The 18,503-nt window shown below is 38.7% G+C and overlaps 1 protein-coding gene across 3 annotated transcripts; it reads right to left on the bottom strand.

Annotated features, from left to right (window-relative positions):
- Positions 1-645: 645 nt before the first annotated feature.
- LOC131237913 (chaperone protein dnaJ 10-like) lies at positions 646-11,814 on the bottom strand. 3 transcript variants are annotated; one of them, XM_058235969.1, is made up of 10 exons: positions 11,606-11,814; positions 10,642-10,743; positions 10,029-10,088; positions 8,250-8,332; positions 7,632-7,797; positions 7,152-7,281; positions 6,004-6,162; positions 5,019-5,191; positions 2,328-2,408; positions 646-839 (listed from the first exon to the last, which is right to left on the bottom strand). In XM_058235969.1, exons 2-10 carry the CDS (start codon positions 10,726-10,728, stop codon positions 762-764), a joined length of 1,017 nt encoding a protein of 338 aa, XP_058091952.1. In that variant the 5' UTR covers positions 10,729-10,743; positions 11,606-11,814; the 3' UTR covers positions 646-761. The 3 variants fall into 3 exon arrangements, with proteins under 3 accessions (XP_058091952.1, XP_058091954.1, XP_058091953.1); XM_058235971.1 differs by lacking the exon at positions 10,029-10,088 and having other exon boundaries at positions 11,606-11,813; XM_058235970.1 differs by lacking the exon at positions 11,606-11,814 and having other exon boundaries at positions 10,642-11,015.
- Positions 11,815-18,503: the final 6,689 nt, after the last annotated feature.

Here is an 18,503-nt window from a genome sequence, read left to right as displayed (position 1 = left end):
AAGTAAGGATCCACAAAAAATGAATGGTAAGACCATTTCAATCCTCTTCTTCTCTTTGAATGTGTAGAGAAAGTGCGTGGTATTGATATTGGTTTCAAACAGTTTATATATAATGTCGAATCTATATACTGAAATGATACATCCTACCAAGGAGTGTAAAATATTTTAAAAAGAGCGACTATTTGAAGCAGAAACTTGGTGTGATTTGAGAGAGAAGTTTAGTCATCTGGAGGAAGTAGAGGAGGTTGAGGTTAAAGGAGTTTGATGCGATTAATACATAAACAAATGTAGTGTAGCGGAATCATTGTTTATATATATATATATATATATATATATATATATATATCCTCGCTCTAGTAAGAAATTAGATTCGTTGTTAGTCAGGTCACTACATTCCTGATCACTTCAACAAGTGTAACGTCCTTTATTTCATAATTTCTTATTGATTGAATAATTTCTATACCTTTGTTTCTAATGACTAACATGTTTATAGTATATTTATAAATGTAACTATGAAAATTTGTTTATAAATGTCAGAAACTAAGAGGGGTATTTATATAAAACTCCAGAAGGACTTGGAAGAATGTTGGAGGACCATCCGCTGCTCTTATTAGGTCTGGCTGGCCCTCCTGATAGTTTACAATATGATTTACATGTGAGGATCCCACCTGATACATGAACTGAATGTAGTACATTTTTTGTTAGAATCATACAAGATGGATGCAAGAGATATATACTTACCAAAATTACGAGGATGCCGTTTACGATGACGTGGCAATTGCCATTGCACCAATCTCGCAGCGCAGGCTGTTTTCTCTCCTGTAAAGATCTTTGACGCCCTTCCAAACCATTAAAAAGCCAGACCTTAAATATATATATATTTCTTAAATGAAATAAAATAAGATCCTGTCTAGACTCAATGGATGGCTGGTGGGGCATTGATTCCAGGCCGTCCATCTATTGGGCACTATTTGTAGGTGGTCCAAATTTTGGACGGTTCTAGCCATCCACCGTTGGCCTGAAAATGGGTGGTTAAAAAAAAAAAAGAAATTGGTTTACAAGTCAGCATCCAAAGGGGGGGATAGAAATGGCTAGGATGGTCTGATTAACGGATATGACCCACTAAATGGACGTTCTGGATTAGCTGCCCACGTATGACGTGTGAGATATTGGACGACCGGCATGCGGGTCCATGAGAGACCACGTACGTGAGATAGTCACTGAAGTCATGTCCATTGCATGCATGGTTAAGAGACTTGGCAACTTGGACTCGAGTCTGGGTCTTGCGCAAGTTGGGTCTGTGGCTCGTGGTGTCGAACCGGATCAGGTCCTATTGAGTCGGAGTAGACTCGTCCAAGTCGTATATATCCAACTCGTCCTCCGATTGCATGGGTACTGCCACGATGAAAGTGACGCGGATTTCTGCCAAAGATTTTGGCAGGAAGTTTCTGCGCTTGGAACCTAGGTGGGGCCTACCGTGATGTTTGTGGGAAATCCATCCAGTCCATCCGTTTCATGAGCTAATTTTAGGATATTATGACAAAAATGAGCTGAAACCAATACTCAAGTGGGCCAAAAACATGAGGATTGAACTTACACACTTGAAATATTCTTGGGGCTACAGAAGTTTTGAATCAGGATAATGTTTATATTTTCAGTTCATCCCAGTAGGAATGATGCTATGAACGGTATAGATGGCCTGTAAACATCACTATCGACCCTTTGGAGGTTTCAACAGTAGTAATTTCCATACCCACATTTTCCTTTAGTGCAGCCCACTTGAGTCTTGGATCTTGATCAATTTTGGTCTCATGTTCTAAAATGATCTCAAAAACGGATGGACGGGTGGATTTCTCAAAAATATCACGGTGGGCCCAACTTACTGCGAAAGGCTTTAGCAGGAAATCCGCGTCACAATGAAAAGGTTCGTTTTGCCGAGTTCCGACTTTGGACAGAATCATCAGCATGCATAGCCTCATTTGGTCCATCTGGAGAGATTCTAGGATGATCTGAACTGTCCATCTTCTTAACACTGATTGGAATAGGTCAAACTCTAATAACGGCATAGAAATGATGATTTTCACCATTCCTTCGCACCGATGAACGTGGAGAGTTAAAACATTTTCTTCTAAACCGTCCACAATTATCTAGAAACTGAGATGGTCAAAATTATCCAATCAGTGCAAGTATCTAACTGTGGCCGTCCAGGCTAGGAAAGCCAAAATATGGACGGCTCCCATCATCCATGTGGGGCCCAGCGGGATGACACATGTTAATAATCAGAAGAAACTTGTGTGAAAATATTCTACGAGTAGTGAAATCCTCACTTGGAAAATCGTTCCTAGCTTTCTTAATCCTTTGGTTCGTAACTTCAGCACTTCCTTTGGAGCACTAGCGTCCTTTATCACCTGAAAACGGAAGCATTTTATGGAGTTCTATCACAGATGTCAACATGGCATGTTTGGAATATTCAAGCCATTCAATGGTTAGGCCCACCATTCAGAATGCATGGTCTAAAATTCAGGCCAGTCAACTAATCAGGTGGGGATAGATGTCTACCATCTGTTCACATTCAACAAATGTGTGGTCCACCAGATGAATTGATTTACTTGAAAACCTAAAAGTCAGTTAATGGTGTGTAAAAAAATATCCTAAAGAGAATAGATAATAATAGCTAGAAAGAAGTTCTCAAGTATAATCAGCTGGAACATAATTTCTGATCCACCAGAGAATAACTTTGAAACTATCATATATATGAAGAATCCAATCCTTTCAATAGGTTTGCTCCACCAAAAGGATAACCTTGCGCAAAAATCAACACCATCCATTCATTAGGTGGACCACGACATAGAAAGCAATTTCTAGCAACCTATAAATAACAAAATACAAGTATGGTTTACTCCATTGGTAGATGTGGCTGAATTTTGCATAAGATAATATTCATATGCAAGCAACCAATTGGATGAATTGGATCTCACATGCAAATGATAGGTTGGCAGTCATTCACTGGCTGAAATGTAAACTATTGTCCAACTTGTTGGACTTGAAACCTACTCACACTGAAATATAAAAGTTTCTTTTTAACAAATGAGTATTTTAGCCTTATAATTAGAAAGAGACATAAACCAAGCCAGCTCGAAAAGTTCGGGTCAGATTGGTTTGTAAAAACTCACTTAGGTTGGTTTGAATAGAAGTTCAAACCAAGTTCCAGAGTCAAGCTCGTTTTAAAAAACAATAAATAAACCAAGCTTAAATCAAGACAGTACTAGCTTGGCTTGGCTTCATTCAACTTAGTTTGATTTGGCTTGAGTTGGCTTGTAGATTGTATGCACACTGTTTCATGTGGTGTGATACACTTGAGCTTTATATATGATTCAATTTTGGAATCATGTCCCAAAATGACATGTAAAAACCAGTGTTTTAAATAGCGGTAGCGTGATGTGTAGCGCTCAATCCTCTATACTGTAGCGTAAATACATAGCGTGCAGCATAAGTTACATGATACTTCTATTTTTTAATTTAAAAATAGGACAAATACAATAAATAGTGAAAAAATATATATATAAAAATGCGTAAAAGATGATTCATTTTATCAATTATAAGCATGTTAAAAAAAGTTATTAGTTATCATTTATCAAAAGCCAATCCACATGTATAAGCCAAATCAAATAATTATCGCATCAACAACTTTCTAAGCAAACCACTTTAATTAATAATGTCTAATTGAAAGCACAAGTCACAATTATGAAAAGAAATAAAAATCCCATACGTTAAAAGTATCAAGTATAATACAAGTGTCACATTTCTCAACATTATAAATAAAGAAAATGTCAAAAAAAAAAAAGAGTAAAAAAAATACATTGTAGCTTACACTACGGACGCTACGCGCTACGTAGCTGTATCGTACGCTACGACCCCTGTAGCATACGCTACAAGGGATTTACACTATTTGGGATGCTACGTAGCACTATGGCCATGCTACGCTACGTAGCGTACACTACCGCTACGCTACGGGCGCTATTTGAAACACTAGTAAAAACAGACGAATGACGTGGATAACACATATACATGATGACATGGATAATACATAATACATATACATGTATGCACACTGTTTCCTATGGTTTGGTCTACTTAAGATTCGGCTATAATTCATTTTGAATCATGTCCTAAAACGATATGTAAAAATGTACTGCATGGATAATACATATACATGAAGGTGGGCTCACAAAGTTTACTCAATACATTAAAGTAGGATTTGAATTAGCGGGTGATCTCAACTCCCACCACCTAATTGGTGTCAAAGCTCTGTGGGCCCCACCATGATATATGTGTTTTATCCGGCCATCCATCAAAATTTCCATCTCATTGTATAGTATAAGATAAAAAATAAGAAAGATCTAAATCTCTGATAAACCACAACACAGGATCAAAACTTGTTGGGGGATGGAAGTTTCAAATTAATAGTGTTTTCATATATATTTTTTAGTGTTGTTATTTTTATACTAGTTTTTTTTCTTTTAAATGTTATTTTGTATTGTTATCTTTATATATAAAAAAGTTCATATTATATATATTGTTTATTTAATTAAAAAAAAAACAATGAGTTGACCTTGTTTGAATTTGGCTCAACTTGGATATTTGGACCAAATCAAACTATGCTCAAGCTCGTATAATCTGGACTGAACCAAGTTCAAACAGTAGGGATAGGTTCGAAACTCAACACGTGTAAAGCTCGGACAGGGAGTGTCACATAAACAAGCCAAACCAAACCTGGGTTAAACTCAGTTCGGCTTGGCTTGTGTACAGCTCCACTTATAATACAAAGTTTGACAACTTGTCTGAGTTGACTTAGACCCGGTCGAGTCTGATTGAGGAATAGGGGTGACTCGGCCTGTTTGGACGAGTTGCAACTTGACTTAGAACCAGACAAGACAAGTTGCAATTCACTCAGGACTGAACGAGTCTTAAAACCTTGTAGAAAACCACAAAAAATTATACTAGTTCATTTCACTCACTGCATGTGAGACACGTGAAAGTGTCATCTCAATATCTACAACGTTGATCTTCCAAAGAGAGTTAACCATGGCATCTTTCTTATCTTCAATGTGCTTGGATAACATCTCTGCTACATTTTCCCCTTGTTCCAGCTTTCTCATTCCTTCTTGAATTTGAATCAAATGCACAGCACCTACCAACAAGATAACAAAAAATTCTTAGCCATCTGAGCTGCATTTGGACATGTGGCCATTCTGATCAATCAATCTGGACCACCCATTTAAGGTCAGCTCACCATTCATGGGCTGCTGTGAAAAATTCTTACCAATCTCCAACGCTTGAGAAAAAAGAGTTCGTTTTGCCTCTTTCATGACTCATTGATCCAGTTTGTGTCCCTATCCACTGGGCCTCACATGTGTCAGAGTTCGATGATCATAGTAGTCCATATTGTGGAATCTGTGTTATATAAAGAAAATTTTCTATGGTTCATTCAAATTTCAAATATAAATAGCAAATGTTAGCATTATCACTAGAGTGTGATTATGGGAAACTAGATTATTTATGGTAGAAACTGCAAATATGAACAGTTCAAATCATCAAATCATTGGACCATCTCAAGCATGTGGACCCCATTGGATGGCAACACACGATGGATCATGAGTCGAGAAGAGGCAATCCATTTGGTGGGACCCAACTCAAATTACTCATCAATCTAAAAAATCATTATGATCATAAGAAACTAAATTCATTACTATCCCATTAATAGCTTGGAAAATCGATGGGAAGGGAGAAAAAAAATAAAATCAAATCTCTTTCTAACAACTTTAAACATTTGCGTCCACCACAAGCTGTTCTACCAATCTCTCTGCACCAGGATAAAGTACTATCCATTTCATTCAGTAGTCCAAAATAAAATGAAAATCAGGATTTCATCAAAGCAATGATCCACATTTACTATGTTCCTGAATGAAAAGTATCATACTTGTTCAATAGATGAAGAATCACCTGAAGCTGCCGTTACTTGCGATTTCATGTAATGGCCTTTGTCTCGCACCCACTCTGCCAAGAATGGCATGCCCATGAACTTCTTGTTCTTCCCTAGCTCTTTTGCCGCTTTTCTTGTGTAAATATAACCGATGGTGTGTAGCATTGCCTCCCCAAAAGCTGAAATAGTTTTTCAGATCATACAAGCCCAGAGGCATATCATGTTAGAAATAGTTCAGTAACAATGTCGCCATTTCCATCCATTACTAGGTTGGTAAGAACTCTCTATAAATCCTAAAGAGGAATGATCACATAGGTTCGAACACGTTGTAATTACCATGTGTTCGAGTATATTAATTACAGTATTTTAGCAGGATCCGAGTATCATAACCATAGTTAACGAATGTAACGATTGGGGTAAAAAACCAATGTCGTATATTATCATTTGTGCTTTATTTGTCTGTGTATTCATGTGCACAAGTTCATGGAATGTGCATTTAGAGTATGTTGGATTTCAAATATTACATCAGTATATATTGTATTATAAAAGCGTTATCATTATGATTTTATAATGTTTGTTTAAACACGTAATTTGACAGCTAGATGGAGATGTAATAGGAAACAGGTAAATGAATTTGTAATCATTACAATTTTCTATTACATTGCAGTAGAAATCTACTATTCATACACACACATCAGCATATTTTTCTATATGATTTGATATTTAAGTAGGGTAAAAGTATCATCATTATGATTTACCAAGCTTATCCAAACATAGAATTATAAGTCAAATTACATGTTTTCAATGACCTATGGTTTAACTGAAAATCATTATGATTTACCAAGCTTATCCAAACATTTTATTTTTCTATATGATTTGATAATTAATGTCTAAAAGTGGTACTTGATGACCTATGGTTTAACTGAAGATATGTTCCTAGATACCGTGGAATGGTAGAACATGATTTATCCGATCACGATTACTGTTTTTGTGGTATGGCCCGCATCACTTGGATGTCCCAAACATGTGTCGGGTTGGCATATATGACAAAACATCCTAACTTCCAAAACATCCCACTTAATAGTGTTATGAGAGTGTTATTTTTGAGACACTACTCCAATCTAACCAATGAATTCAAGATATTGTTACACTATATAAGTAGATTTACCGGCTTGTGACAGACGGCGTGCTTCTCCATTTGCCCATTTTACAAATTCTTCATTTCGCCCTTCAACGAAAGGCTGAAGATGGTTTTTCAGATTTTCTATAAGCTTTGCTTCCCTTTGCTTCTGTATCTCCTGCATATCGACGAAGATGTGTGAGGAGAAATCGAAGAAGCTATTCACATTGAAAGTTATGCAGGACAGAAATTAGGCCAGTTCACTCATCATGTGGACCACATATGTATAATAAAAATGGACAATTGCAAAAATACAACCGATGGTCCATGTAAAGTACATGCATTGATCATGTGATGAGTTGAGAGGGAAGTTCAGTGTGTGCCCCACATAATGGGTGGCGCTGATCTTGCACATGTATTCCAACCTCGGCACATGAGACACAAATCATCTCTTCGCAATTATGCCAGCATTTCACATTGAGAAAATAATCTTTTGAAAGCAAGTCCTATTCAATGGGTGCATGATACCTTCAATTTCTCTTGAACTTTCTGTTTCCGCACATCTGCATACTGCGATTCTTCCTCGGCTTCCACAGATGCCATAGAAGCCAAGCCAAGCTGCCCAATGTAGTCTTCGAAAAGCTCACTCCCGAAGAGCATTCCAAATACTGATGCTGGATCCACCATGGAATCCCTGAAATTGAGAAACAGGTTCATGTGCAATCATAACAACATTCGATGCCAATGAAGAATAAGTGTGCTCGATCTAGACCACTCATCAGGTGGGCCCTGTGGTTTTATGTGGCATTCGCCATGTGTATGCAAAATGTGGACCAACTCGTCAAGCCTTTTTAACCATCATGTTGTCTACAGCTAATGATCAGATGGCCTAATTTAAAGATGCTGCATGTATGCCTGATGACTGGCCTGGATCTTGCACGACTGTGTTAAATCAGTATGTGCAGTAGCCTATGGAGTTCAGATTTTCCACTGATATTGTCCTCTTTGCAGTAAAGAAAGGAATCATCAATGTGTAAACATGATAAAGTCCAATTAACAGAAGAAATCGAATTCTTCGAGAGGAACAGGTGGGCCCACCCAAATGTCCATTTCGGCATGCTTTATTGAAATTTTGTGTAGACTTACTCCGATACACCTGCCTTTCCATCCTGGTCATATGCTTCACGCTTCGCGGGATCACTTAGAACTTGATAAGCTTCCCCAAGTACCTTTATACAGTGTTGAACATGATCAGAAAGCATTTGTGCAGAACCAGGAAAATTAACTTTCTAGGGTCTGTTTGGTAGACAGCTGAAAATGGGTTCATCTCATTTTAGTTAATAATAATTATGCATTTAGAGATCATGATCTCTAATACATAATTATAATTAAGTAAAATGCGATGAACTCATTTTCAGGTGTCTACCAAACTGCCCCTAAGACATTTTATGGGTTTTGAGCAGTGTAGCCTTCTACTTTTAATGATCGCTTCGAATTCAAGTTCGAGTCGGGTTGAATTCAATGCAACTTTCAGCAAATTCAAGTTGAGGGCTTGTCAGTGCTAAAGAGGGAAATTAACAATCATTCACATTGATCACATTGGGATATATAACTGAATTGAATTGCAAACATTCAGTTCAATCAAGAGGAAATGACCCAATCATAGGTGACAGCTTTTGCCATTCACTGTGAGGAAGTTGAGGGTGTGTTTGGTTCGACCAAATATCATGATATTTCATTATTATGCAGTCTAACTTGGTGTAAAATATCAAGAAACTCTGATATTCAGTGCAACCAAATGCACCCTGAATTAAATTGCAATTGTATTCCTTTCTAGTCCAATTTGAAACCAATGCAATAGGCACTGATGGAGCAGAACCATTCTGTCATTTCCACTTCCCTAAATAATTAGAGCAATTCAGTTCTATAAAGGGAAGTTATTTGATGCTCTGGCTGCATATGTCTCATGATATGCAGGCACCCAGAAATTGTACATGCAGCCTAGATTAGATCAACTTAAACCAACTAAATTGTGGAGCACACTGTCACTCAGTCACAGTCCCAAGTTAGAATGGTTCAACAATCCTAAACTCTGATTCATAGAAAGTAGTATGTTGAAATAGGCTTATTAGATATTTTCATTTTTAATTGTCCAATAAATGTCCACCGATCCTCTATTCAGATACGCAATAATCTTAATCTTTTTGTTCATGGTCCCATAATTTGGACAGTTCAATTAGAATCGCTGATATGCCAATTTCTAATATTATCCAAGTGCCTGCATATCATCCTTCACACTCCACCCGAATATCAAAGTTTCTCTTCTACAAATGCATCCATATGTGCAGCCCAGAGGGCGTGTTTGGATGCACGATTTAAATTGATTGCAGTAATTACTTCAGTGACATGGAAATGACGAAAAATTTAGTTACCTTCCTAATCATTCATGTTGAATAGTATGAAACATCATTAGATTGTATGCCATTTCCTCTTGATTAATCTGTATGATTGCATTTCAATCCTCATGTGCATCCAAATGCAGCTTTAGTGATCTATCCACTCTCTTTCCACTTTAGGCTACATTTGGATGCACAACTGAATTAAATTCTTAACATCATGAAGTTTCCTTCTAATTCCTACTTGAAAGCAACTTGAAAACAATTCAAATCATGGACCCTGCTATAGATGGGGCATGGGCCAAAATCTGATTGATCAGATGATCTTGGTCTCTGGGGAGTGGGCACTTATTTGTTGAATTTGGAACATTGGTTGCTTTTCATTTTAATGATCAATTTTTGGCCACTAATTGGACAGTTGGGATCATCTGCTCTAGGTGATTTTTGGGTCACAACCAATCTGCAGGGCTCACAATTCGGACGGTTTTGATTGATGTTCATGAATTCCATGTGGACATCAGACTATTACCTGAAAATTGTCAGCTGCCTTTGGATCTCCAGGATTTTTATCTGGGTGCACCAACCTTGCCTACCATACAAATACAAAGTACTGAATAATGTTTGGACAGACAGCCAGATTACTGAATAACATATGTAGTTGGTCCACCTGATGAATGACCCAGATCTCACGCAAATGTGCAACATTGACATGAGTGAGGATAGAGGCACTAATCATTATCACACCTCCAGAATTCAGAAAGGAGAAAATACTAATTCTAAAAAAAGAAAACTAAGGAGAATTCTTTAAAAATCTTTAGACGAAAACAAGTTTTTATTACTAGCCCATTTTATTGCATCTCTAGTACAACATTAAGGGCATGTTTGGCTCATGACCATTTAAGAAGTAGAGATAGATAATATGTGATTTCAGACTTTCTACACAGTAGAATTTCAAAAAATCACTAGACAGGGCAAGCCAAACAATGCCAATGAAATTCTACAACTCTACACTCCATTTCGATGAATGAACTAATAACACTAACATGCCGAGCTACTCAAATCAAACCAGTTATCAAAAGTAAAAATAAATAAATAATCCATGTAAATAAGATAATGCAATAGATATTGAGGATCAATGTTACCTTGAGATAGTAAGCCTTTTTAATCTCAGTGGAAGATGCATTATAACTCACACCCAAGATGTTATAATACTCGCTGTCCTTCACCATGGCTTTCAAATCAACCTAAGAAAAAAAAAAATTTCAAAAAAATAAAATAAAAAAATCTCAAAAACTTTCCAACTTAATTAAAAAGGATGAAGATAAAAGAAAAGAATGAAAAATCCCAACAAATATTATATAAAGAGAAGACCCAAACACCTAACTTCTATAGAAATAAGTTCATACACCAAAAACTAATTAAAAAAAAAAATTCATACTATGTAAAAATTGAAACTTCCAATAGGAAAATACAACAATAATAATCACCCATAGATGCAAATGATGAGTGTGACCAATCCACGCTGTTCATCAGGTGGGCTCCACCTTGTATTTACCATCATCTGAAAATCCGGCCAGTCCGGTCATCTGGTGGACCATAAGCCTACTAATAAATAGTTAACAATAGTTGAACATGAGTCCAGATTTGATGTTTACCCGGCCTACCTGCTGATCGGATTGGCCCAACTTTCAGATCACGGTGCATCACGGTGGGGCCCACCTGATGAATGGTTTGGATGCAGTAGATCCCAAACCAAGCACCCAAATCAATCAACAAAAAATAAAATAAAATAATAATAATAAAAATAATAAAAGATAACATATATCTGATAAAAAAATAATGGAAACAAAGAAAATAAATAAACTCTTAAATAAAAAAATGTATAAAGAAAAAAAATTCACAACACAATTCAACAATTCAAAACCTACAAAGATAACAACAACCACAGCTACAAATACAAAAATGAAAATCCAACAATCCAAAAAAAAAAATAATAATAATCTTACATGAACAATATCCTATTATTATTATTAAAAAATATGCAGAGACAAAATGAAAAAAAAAAAATCAAATTAAAATGTATATCAGAGTTAGAAAATGACATACCCAGACAACCCATAACAAGATCCAGCACTGTATCAGATTCTAAGAGAGGAGTTATATCCATATTCTTGCCTGTGGCATTTCATGCATTTCATGCACTTCTGTGCACCCTTTGTTGAGGTGGCATGCATGTGCCCCAGTGCACCCTCCAAATTGTAGGCCCCGCTTTCAACATGGCCCAGCCTAATATATCATACCATGGTCCTAACGGTGTGTTGAGTTGCCAACAAACAGATATTTGCAACGAAAAATTAGCCAGTGGATCATATTCAGTTAGAAAAAGTGCATTCACTGGTCAATTAGAATATGTTAATCAAGGTGAATTTTAGATTACAACGTATTGGAGTAAGGGCCCATCATTTGGACGGTATGGATTAAGGTTCAAGCTTTCCACGTGTTAAGTGGATGTTTGCATGAGTATGATATGCGACGCTCTGGCAAGAGTGTGGTATCTATAAATTCTCTCCCTGAGATCTCAAATATCGTTGGAACGAGACCTGCTACCAGGGGGAGCGGATTAGCTGTTAACCGGGTAACACGTTAGTGGGTGTTACCCTAATCGTGTGGGGCCCACCTAGATGTATATTTTGTATATCGACGCTGTCCATCTGTTTTTTCATCTCATCATCATATTAGAAAACGATCCAAAACCTTAAGAAAATCAAAATCTCATGTGAACCACACCACTAGAAACATTGTTAAATGATCAATATAACTTTTTATAGGCCACAAAAGTTTTGGATGAAGCTGATATTTGTATTTTCCCTTCATCCATGTCTTCATGACATTATCAACAGGTTGGATGGCAAATAAACATTACCATGGGCCCTTTGGAATTTTTAATGGTGCGGCACTCAAACAAAATGTTTCCTGTGTTGTGATCCACCTAAGGTCTGGATCTGATTATTCTTTGGTAATGCATCATAAAATTGTCTGGAGAAACGGATGGACGGAGTGGATATACAAAAATTCATCAAAGTGGGCCCCACAATAAGGGTAACGCCCAGTAAGCTGTTACCCGGGTAACACCTAATCCGCCCCCGCTACCAGGCGCCGCGCGAATGAGATGGAAGGGGACTTCGCGGCACACGTGCCAACCCATCAAATGTTCACAGGACCAAGGCTATCCATCGTTCGTGGCCCACGGTTTACATTCCATGATCGAAGGATCAGGACCCTTCACTAATCGACTACCTACTTTTGTGCAAGATCTGGACAAAATTGCATTTCAATCATAGCTACATCAATAATAAGTGCCATGCAATCTCTTGGTGTGCACGTGTGCATCATGTAATCATAATTAAAGTGAGATTTGCTGAGCCCCCACACGCGCAAGCATACATGTCAACTGTCACACGTGTGCAAGATTGGCGCTCTATATCAAGTGGGCCAATGCAGCTTAGATCTTCTGACCTACAAATAATACCATTTCACTCCTCACGTGCGCCTCAGCGTATTAGCCATAATTTTGTTTTGGATGCTGGGCCACGTGTGGCTTGCATTTATTTTGTATGTTGGGCCCACTCCAAGAGTAAAACTGCTTAAGTTTCAGACCGTTCCATAAAACAGAAAATGTGCCGGGACTGTGCAAGGGCCGAGCCTCATCTGGTAAGGTCACTTTGATGGACTGGGGCAATGTAACAAACAGAAGGTGACCACACAACACATCCATCAAAGATCCGAGATATAAAATCAGGTAGGGCCCACCTTAAATTTGACCATATCCCAAAAAGTGGACGGTCTGCAAAAGGGACGGTTAGGAATAAAATAACAAACCCACAGTTAATGAACAGTTCGGATCTTGCACAAAGGTGGGTAGTTGGGCTGGGCCTCAGATCTGCTTCTTTTATCCATTCATCGGCCTAGGTGGGCTTGGGCTTAGGTTTTACTTTGCGGGCTGGGCCTGGGCAGATAGATCATGGATCAAAATTAGGGCCGTACGCTAACCGAGTTAGCTTGCTCGACTCGACTCGAAAAAGCTTGATCCGGCTTAGTACGAAACTGAGTTCGAGCGAAGCTAAGCTGATTTTTTGAGCTTGAAAAAAAATTTCAAACCGAGTTTGAGCTTGCCCGAGCTCGACTTGACTCGAATCAAACCCCAACTCGAATCAAACTCGGATCAAACCAGTTCAGTGACTCGATTACTTTGTTATTGATGTTGCTCACCAAGTGTTTGATGAAATGACTCAACGAAGTGCCGGCTGATGGCAAGAAAGGTATGTATATGAAACAAATATTATTTTTTCTTGGTTTTGATGTTGCCTAAAAGGTGTTTGATGAAATACTTTTAAAACTGCTGCTACTGCTTTACATACAGTGAGAATTTGAAGGTGTAGTCTATGTGTTTATGAAAATGTTGCGCAGATGAACTCAGCTAGATCTTAGCTTGATCTTGGCTCGACATGGCCCGAGCCGCTGACTGAACTGAGCTGAACTGGCCAATTAGGCTCAAGGACTGAGTCGAGCTGAGTTCGAGCTTGGGTCAAGTAGTGGCCGAGCCCAATCGCTATGCCAAGCTTGACTCGGTTCAACTTGTGCACACCTGTAATCAAAATAATGATACAGATTTGAGTGATCCTGGTAGGCATGAAGTGAAAAATAATCAACAGTCCAAATTCAACCAACAAATATCCATTAATCCGAGGTAAAGAAAACGTTCAATCAATCTCATTTTGGAGTAATGATTTATCCACAATAGGTCCCACAAATTTAACGGTATAACATGAATTTAATATGCTGGGTCCAACTAGTGGGCCTCATTTTGGATGGACGGTGTTTTGGAAATCAGGTGGGATAAAGGTTCAAAATCAGTGGAAAGCCTATGGTCTGGATCAACGTACGTGTGTGGCCCACCTAATTGATAGATCTTTCTATTTTCACGGCACAGATCTTGCCCTACAGCGACACATTACTAGGAAATGAGAAACATTGTATGTTAATGCTTCTGCATAACGTTGTATGTGAACATCTCTCCCGTGGAAGGCCTGCTTACGTAGCTGATGCCAGCCGCAGCACCTATAGAGGCCCCGTCTAGCGACGGTCTGATGATCATAACCGTTCAAAATGTGAGCTCTGTCTTATAAATTTCTCTACCTCAAAGATGAAGACAATCAAACATCAAGTGGGCCTATGAATATAAAGTGAACTGACGGTTAAAACAAGACATCCATTTCTTTGCATGATGTGGTCCATTATTTCTTTGCATGAGGTTGGTTAGGCCGGAGAAACACCGATTTCGGTGAGGCCATGACCATTATGTGTTATATACATGCCGTTCATCCGTTTTGCCAGCTCATTTTGAGGCATTGGCTTGAAGATGAAGCCCAACCAAATCTCAAGTGGACCACATCACAAGAAACAATGATGATTAAAGGCCCAACATTAAAAACTTCTCGTGGGTCACGAAAGTTTTGGATTAAATTGATATTTGTGCTTTCCCTTCATCTAAGTTCCGTGTGACCTTAGGAAGTGTTGGCGTCATTTCCTGAAATTTGGGTCTACTTCATTTTTTATTAGTTTTTAATCTCATGCCCTAAAATGAGCCGACAAAATAGAAAGACAACATAGGCAGGCCAACGATCACCTCAACTGGCACACCCTGATATTCGGAATGCAGAATGTGCACCCTCAAATCCAAGTTATGGACTATAACTAGTACACATTAATGTGTAATAATTAAACCAAGTATTTATACTATTTTTCATAAGGCTCACAATTAATGTACTCTTAAGTCCATAAGCTTAGCCACTCACAAGGACATTTCACATTTAACCATCTTAACCATTCACATACATCAACCATGAGAAAATCTATACACATTCAGCCCACATATCTTTAATATTTACAAAGAACTAAACATTATACTACAACCTACCCATTTGGAGTTTTATTAAATTATTAGCCAAGCAATTACTGAAAAGATTCACTAATTTAAGTCTCTCAATTATAGTAAACTCCAAAGTAAAATCAAAGATCACAACATCGGTTTCATTTCCAACAAGCTACAGATTCAACGCATTTAGTGTATATTCTTCAAGATAGGGTCATTGCCCTTGTGGATCATCCACTGGTTCTGCCTCTCATCCTGGGAATTGAGCAATTGTTTCATCGCCCATAAAGTCTGTATGCTTTTTTCCATCAATGTAATGTCAGCGGACCAGGCTTAGCGAGTGAACCTATCATATTCATGCACGTCATAATTAAAATATGAATGCATGAATGCTTTATAATGCATAAATATGTGAATGCTTCAAGTGGGTTGATCAATCCACTTGAGTTGGATTCCATCAACTCGCATTTGGTATTTTTATTTTTATTTTTTTTGGTAAGGTTCAACAATCTTAGTAGGTTTCCACACATCGTGGGCATCTAGGGATAGTCTCCTAGGTCACCCAGTACTTATGTTTTTCAGGAAATGTCCCCAAGGAATGAAGACATGAACGCTATGCATGACATGTGTGAATGAGACGAGAATGATTAATGTATCCAATTAGCAATTGTCATATATATAGTGGCATGTTTTAACAATATCCTTTCAAATATAAGCAACTTCAATGAAGCAATCAATACAAAAAGCATACTTAATAAAACAATCGACAACTACTTTAATCACAACAGAGTGGAAACATGTTGGGATCATTCACCTCTATTTGGATGATGTGAATTCCAAGATATCACTTAACTTTCAAATGATTAATTGATCATATGCGGACAAATCTGAACCATCCATTGACTTCTAAAATTCCACATTAGTGATGGGTTAATAGATTGTTTAGATCAAGACCATGTATAATATCAACTTTTAGATTAAAGAATGTTATGTATGGTTCCTTCCCTCTATCTTTATGGCCCATCAAACAGTCATATCCACCCACATTTTTTGGATATAAGTTACATTTATTCTAGATTATGAAAAAATGGTAGAGATCAGATCTGATCCATCCGATCACCGTCTTAAAATTTAATATACAATATGATATCTACAGTTAAATCTAATCAATCGAATCCAACGTACTGTCAGATTGATCTAGAAATTAAGGTCCCAGTATTGTTTTACCCTAAGGATTATATGATCCGTATAGATCAAATCTAATACCCTTAAATAAGATCATATCGATTTATACAAAAAAAAGAAAGAAAGATTACGTGTAAGACCCTAACCCAAGTGTGTACGCCGTTTCTTTAGGTCACGTAGTCCTACTGGTTGAATCCCGGTGACCCGCGACCTACGGATAGTGTTTGCGGTCATCCTTAAGTCCGGTCTCGTTGAACCGATTCGGATCGACCCGAAACCTATGCCATTGTATCCACATCGGCGTCACGGTATAACCAAACCTAGGATAAATACAAGCCAGGCTTAAGTGGACATTCACGCTCATCCTACCCTAAATCCAACCGTTGAATACCGTACCAATCCATACGTCAAGCTATCTATCCGTCGATTTTCAAGATGGATCGTCACACCACCAAAGAGACTTATCTTCTTAGGATCCACTGTTTGAAAACATAGATCGGGTTACCTGGTTTCATATCCATCTTCCTGATCACATCTAAGCTTTTTTATTTGCCTAGTTCATGGCCAAAGGACCTGATTAGGGTCTCCAAGGAAAATAGATGGAGTGGATGTGGAAAATACATTACGGTGGAACCTACATAAGATGGAGTGGATGTGGAAAATACATTACGGTGGAACCTACATAAGAGATAATAGCCTGAGAATGCTCGTAGTGCCATTAGAGGGTTCTTAATAGTAGTAAAGGTATTTTTGGCATGTAGCACACGTTTTCCTAAACACGCAAATGATCCCTAGGGGCCTCTTGGCCATCGATATTCAAACGGGATCAATTTAACCGTTGGAAAATTGGGGGTCAATGAATACGATGGAATTGTTGGTATGGCCCACCTGAGCGTTGAATGTGCATGATCAGTGGTCAGAGACCCTAAGTGAGCTTCTAGAACTCATTGGATGGAGTAGATTTGGCAAGGAGTCGGTGGACCCCACCTCTAGATTTAGAGTGTGCACACGGTGCGCGTGCACCAGCCGCACACCAAATGGTCAGTGTGGTCAGACCGGACGCTGACCCGCCATTTCCAAAAATGGAAATTCTCCCGCATACTGCTGTTTAAAACGCGGATCGAGATGTGGGCCACCATCTCATCCCGGTTGGAGGATCCAAACCGCCCATCTGGTAGAGCGTCCACGGTTGACCAAAATCCTGGGTGATACACTCAAGGAAGTTCACTCATGCGCTCACAAATACCAGCGCAAGAAGGCTGTTCGCGCTGCCATTTTTCTGAAAATAGGAAGTCCTGTTTTTCTTCCACCTCAGCGATCCGCGTGAGGGAGATTTGTGCTATCTCAGCCCTCCATTCTTAAGCAATCCCAGCCGTTTGTTCGTAGGGTTTTGCAAGGAAAGTATAAGATCTAGAAAAAAGAGAGTTAGCCGTTTCTCCCTGGTTTGCTAGAAAACGGCCGCACCTCTCAAGCTTCGAACCCACCATGAAAACGCTGATGGAGCTTCACTCCGACCATTCACCGAGCTCCGTTGCTGCCCTAGAAACTCCCCCATGCTGTCGGATTGGAGGAAGAGGCTCCGTATCCGAATCCGCCATTACCGTCCACGATCTTCTTCCCCGTTGCTGCCACGCCGCACCCCTCTTCCACTGTCCGAGTCTGGGTCCATTCGGATCCTCTTGAGCTCCCAAATAAGGAGGAAGAATGTGGAAGCAGAGGTGGGAGGAGAAGGAAAAGAAAGAGAATGAAAAGAAAACGAAAAAACAAAGGAAGAAGATGCGGCTGCTGCTCCACCGGCGACTCGGGCCGAGTCTGAGCAGGCTGCTCGACTCGCTGATGGTTGGGTCCGGTTCACCCAGGGTAGAGAGCGAGAGAAATCAGGAAGGA

This window comes from Magnolia sinica, chromosome 2, assembly GCF_029962835.1.
Source record: "Magnolia sinica isolate HGM2019 chromosome 2, MsV1, whole genome shotgun sequence".
Classification (NCBI taxonomy): domain Eukaryota; kingdom Viridiplantae; phylum Streptophyta; class Magnoliopsida; order Magnoliales; family Magnoliaceae; genus Magnolia; species Magnolia sinica.
The sequence above is the reverse complement of the archived record's forward strand: the minus strand, read 5'-3'. Positions and strand labels throughout refer to the sequence as shown.